Source organism: Galeopterus variegatus, unplaced genomic scaffold (assembly GCF_000696425.1).
Source record: "Galeopterus variegatus unplaced genomic scaffold, G_variegatus-3.0.2 Scaffold11839, whole genome shotgun sequence".
In the NCBI taxonomy this organism is placed as follows: Eukaryota; Metazoa; Chordata; class Mammalia; order Dermoptera; family Cynocephalidae; genus Galeopterus; species Galeopterus variegatus.
Window position 1 is genome coordinate 42780 of NW_007737950.1, and position 5537 is coordinate 48316.

General features: G+C 37.8%; 1 protein-coding gene across 1 annotated transcript in view; it reads left to right on the forward strand.

Annotated features, from left to right (window-relative positions):
• LOC103610818 (coagulation factor V-like) overlaps window positions 1-4790 on the forward strand; it is a gene marked incomplete at its 3' end in the record, with an annotated part of 32097 nt that extends 27307 nt beyond the window's left edge. The window contains exons 11-12 of the mRNA XM_008594903.1: window positions 119-251; window positions 4606-4790. Coding sequence (XP_008593125.1) covers window positions 119-251; window positions 4606-4790 — 318 coding nt within the window. The remainder of the gene's footprint in view (window positions 1-118; window positions 252-4605) is intronic.
• Between the last annotated feature and the right edge of the window lie 747 nt (window positions 4791-5537).

Sequence of the window (5537 nt, forward strand, 5' to 3'; positions counted from 1 at the left end):
TCTCTATGATAGTGTTGTATGTGTTCTTTGATGCCCTCGGCTTGAGCTAATAGGATAAAAAATATTATCTGTAAGATTTCTATACCATCATTAAATACTTTCTCATATTTTCTTCCAGATTTTTGAAGGAAATAGTAATACCAAAGGACATGTGAAGAATTTTTTCAAGCCACCAATCATTTCCAGATTTATCCGCATCATTCCTAAAACATGGAATCAAAGTATTGCGCTTCGCCTGGAACTCTTTGGCTGTGATGTTTACTAGAATTAAATATTCAAAAAGACAGGAGAGACTCTTTAAGACCTCAAACCATTTAGAGCAGGCGATGTATTTCATGGCTATTTTAAACGTTAACAATTTTCCATTATTTCTCTTTTTTTCTATTAGAGAATAAAATTTTATATAAGAAACTTTTAGAATGTAATTCCTTGTTACCATTAAGTGAGATGATAGCTATTATGTCTGCATTAATTTGAATATAGATGGGAAAATATCAATAACCAACAAGAAAATAGCTTATCTTTCACAATGAGTAAAAATGCCAGATAAGGTAATACTTATGTAGTTAACATGCTTCATTATAGCTTTTTAAAATTCTATACACATTAATAAAAAAGATATTACTCTTTAAACCATTTATAGACCTGAATAACTTTCATTCTTACATTTTTCTTTAAAGGAACTATGACTTAAAAACAAAGGAAACAGAGACAAGATTTTGAGGATTTTTTGTTCTTTCTTGTTTGTTTCGTTTTAGTGGCTGGCCGGCTTGGGGATCAAAACCTGTGACCTTGGGGTTGTAAGGCTGTGTCCAACCAACTAAGCTAACCTGCCAGCCCCAAAGACAAGATTTTTAAATGGTTTGCTTTTCTTGACAGTGGATAGAAAAACAATCTTAACCTATGAAATAAGTGCTTAAAATACCCTGTTTCCTATACAACAATGATTTTTCTGACTCTCCGTGAGTAAAGGAACAGGCAGTGGATAGAAAAACAATCTTAACCTATGAAATAAGTGCTTAAAATACCCTGTTTCCTATACGACAATGATTTTTCTGACTCTCCGTGAGTAAAGGAACAGGTAAGCGCGTTTTCAGCAGTCCCACTGGACTTGTGAATCTGTCTTGGTCTCCCATGGGACTGACTGTACATATTGATGTTCAAGGTTAGTGGTCATTAGACATCAAACTGAACCAAAAATAACCATGTAGGAACTGAATGTGAAACATTGGTTTCATTCTAGCTGACACTACATGGCACACTGTTTCAGAACGTAGGCTCACCTAAGGGAAAGCTAAGCCTTGTAAGGCAGAGCACTGGAACGTCCTAATACAGCTAGCCGTTCCTGCCAGAACTGGCCGCTGGCCAAATTGGCAAGTGGCTGAAGTTTTCTTTCAGTGCCCTTCTCTCTGTGGCCTCAACCCCCTCCAGCAACTTCCCCTTTCGTCCCTGGGAACTTGGCATCGATGGTCCTCTAGATATTGTGGGACTGGGGAGCCTTTTGTCACCCTTAAAGTCAAAAGGGATAGACAGTCACTGTTGAATCTATTTTTTTGAAACGAATCATCCCCAAACTCAGTGCTTAAAACAACAACCACAAAAAAATATGTGAGGCTATGGATATGTTAATTAGCTCTATTTACCTATCCCACAATGTGTACATGTATCAAAACATTGTATGTTGTACACTATGTATGTGATTTTTATTCGTCACCTACAAAAAATTTTTTTTTTAATTTAACAGCAATATCAACAAATTCATCATCGCTCATGGTCTGTGGGTTGACTGGGCTCAGCTGGGCAGTTTTATTGCTGGCTTCATCTGGAGTCTCTCACAAGATTACAGTCAGACGATAGCTACAGCTGGAGTCATCAGGAGGCCCAACTGAATGCTGAGACAACTGGTCCTCTTCAAGTAGTTTCAGGTCCTCTGCTCACTACATGGCTTCTCCACATGGTCTTCCCACTTCATGTCTCCAACAGGGTGGAGACTTCTTATATGATGGCTCAGACTCCCAAAAGCAAATGTCCAAGAGGTAGGAGGCATAAGCTTCCAGTACTTTTACAGATGAGGCCCAACACTGGTACAGCCTCACTTTTGCCTCATTCCATTGGTTAACACAAGTTATAGGCCAATCTGGATTTAGTGTAGGAAGGATCTACACAGAGGGTGCATACCAGGAGGCATAGTTCATTGGGAGCATCTTTAGAAACTAGCAGAGTTACCTATTACACCTGCGGGGGTGAGCCTTGTGCATATCTATGAGAGCTTCAAACATCCACAAAACACTGGCTTTCTAATATTTGTATTCTCATTATTTCTTCCTTTTCATGATTTATGTCACTGGTTCACCAAAATTTCTCTAAGATTTTCATTCTGTTAAGAGCAAAAGAGAGCATCTAAAGGTAAAGGAAGCATTCCTTTGTTCTCTGCAGGACTGGCCTCATGGCTGTATAATCTGTTCAGTCTCAAAGGGCTCCATGCTCAGAAAAACCCCATGCTTAGTTTAGTGCTCTGCTGTCACCCTCAAAGTCTTTAATTTTTTCACAAGGAATCCAACACTTTGATTTTGCAATGAGCTCCACAAATTATGCAGCTAGTCTTGGGTCTGTCTACTGCAGAATTGGGCAGGATCTCTCTTAATCTAGAATCTACTGAGAGGCAAGAAAATTATGTAGAGTCACAGGTAGGGAAAGAGATGAGAACGGAGCACGAGATCCAACTTTGTTATCTTACATATGAGAAAAACAAGGCTTCAAAGGTTAAACAACTTGCCTAAGACTATTGCTTATTAGTGTCAGAGTTGAAGTCAGAAACCAGGTGATCATATTCCCAACCTTTCAGTTTGGTTTCTCTTCCATAAAATAGAAATTGAAATTATAACTTTTCTGATTCATAGTCCCAGACAGGTAGACATGAAAATTAATAATGACTGTTTATTGATCTGGAAAATACTTGTTTAGGGATCAATGAGATATTTGGTCTATATCTCACGCTGTGCAGAAATATTAAAACCTCTCTTATTTTGAAATTAGAAGCATTTTCGTGTTTTATTCCTCTCTTTGAATTCATTTAGATGGAATTACAACTTTGGCTACATAGTATATCCTCCACTGACATAACATAGTCCACTGTTTGTTATGTTGTAACTTGTTGCTATGGAAAGAAGTTAAATGACTCAGTGTAATCATGACTTGGAAGGAGAAACCTACAGATAAAATACCAAATATTAATCATTCTTTTTTTTCTTTTGTCTTTTTTCGTGTCCGGCAACGGATCACAACCCTCAGTGTCGTGCCCGTACCGGACCGGGACCAGCAACGGGATCACAACCCTCGGTGCTGCGCCCGTACCTTGCTCAGCCAGTGGGCGGGACCAAATATTAATCATTCTTTTTTTTCTTTTGTCTTTTTTCGTGTCCGGCAACCGATCACAACCCTCAGTGTCGTGCCCGTACCGGACCGGGACCAGCAACGGGATCACAACCCTCGGTGCTGCGCCCGTACCTTGCTCAGCCAGTGGGCGGTGTCACGCCCGTACCGGACCGGGACCAGCAACGGGATCACAACCCTCGGTGCTGCGCCCGTACCTTGCTCAGCCAGTGGGCGGGACCAAATATTAATCATTCTAACTGAAAGTTGGAAGAGAGTGACTGTGAGTGTATCACAAATATGAAAGGGCCAGAAGAAACATGGATTTGTTTAAGTTGTTAAAAGAAAGAAACTTTATGCCACTTTTTTAGAATAACTTTTAACAATCACCATATTTCAAGTTCAAGACCATTTTTGCAAACTCAGGAAAAAGCATTAGCCAAATAGCTTGGATCTTTCCAAGAGCCATAAATGCTTTCCCCATTTACTTCTCTGGATGGACCAAGAGGAGCAATCCACAGTGGGGTTTGGTTCTACAACGGGCACGTGCCCTAATGTGATGGGCCTGACATATACCTAAAAATATCTGACAGTTAGTTCCACGTTACCATTTTTCTTGTTTTTTGTTTGTTTGTTTGTTCCTACCAGAGAGGTATTTTATGGACAATTCTGAGTGCCTAATTCTCCCAAGTTCTTATTTTCTCATAGCCTAGAGATAGGGAAAGCAGTGGGACATAGATGAAATGACTATGTGTGGAGTGACATTTATATGGTCAATGCCCAGGTAACGAGGTTTTTCATATCCAGGTGCTATGCTAAGACAGACTACAGAGCTTTAAGATTTTGATATCCCATGTTTTTGTTTTCACCATTTCTTTGAAGTATGAGTGGGGGATTGTCTTCTCTTCTAACTCCTCCGTGAAAACTTGGACAGTTTCTAGTGGAACTAGGAACTACTCAAAAATGGTAGAGAGTCTGGTGATACATTAAGGAACAAAATACATGCTCAGTTCCAAAATTTTAAATGGCTCATCCAAGATACTTACCAATGCTTCAGACTTCATTCAAAGGGTAATGCCCTCTACTTTAAATCTGCCAGGGATGTCACAGTGAACATTCTTAATGACCAGACTAAAGTGCTAACTCAGCCGATAACAGGTCCAAAAGCCGTGGAAGCTTATGGCAAAAAGTTTGAGGTAAAAACTGTTTCTGGAAAATTACTTTTCTCTGCAGATGACAATGAAGTGGTAGTAGGAGCTGAGAGATTAAGAGTTTTAGTTTTCTTCTTGCCAGTTGATACCAAGATGACAGTATTTTCAAAGGAGGAGATCAACCTCTCCCAGGCCATCTTACATGTCAGAGTTTTGTGGCCTGTTGAACCTGCAAATACAGAACCTGTGGATACAGAATTTGCAGATGTCAGTTTTTAAGATGGCGACGGGTCTGGAGCGGCTGTGCCAGGAGACAGCGCGACCCTGAGAAGTGTGCGCTGTGATACCAGAGTACTATTTGCATTTCCAAGAGCAACAAAAAATGAATAAATCTTTGAACAACGAATCTACATGGACAAACAAGCAACAACAGGTTCGAGGTTTTAGGGCCAACACAAAAGAAGACTCCTGAGAGNACCACAAAGGGTGAGACAGTTTTGCATATTTATTTATTTATAAATAAATTTATATATATATATATTTATTTATATAGTTATTTATTTATAAATGAATCTATGTATTTATTTATAGATTTATTTATTTAGAAATGAATTTATAAATTTATTTATAGGTTTATTTATTTATAAATGAATTTGTTTGTAGATTTATTTATTTAGAAATAAATTTATTTGTAATTTATTTATTTATAGATAAATTTATTTGTAGATTGATTTATTTATAGATAAATTTATTTGTAGATTGATTTAGTTATTTATAAATAAATTTATTTATAGATTTATTCACTTATAAATAAATTTATGTATAGATTCATTTATTTATTTATTTATAAATAAATTTATTTATAAACTGGCACATCAGATTTATTTATTTTTCCCTAATTGACTCAGATCACTGATGAGATGAATCCCTAAAGGGGACCATCTGGCATGTGATTTCATAACTGATTAAGGATCATCTCTATGATAGTGTTGTATGTGTTCTTTGATGCCCTCG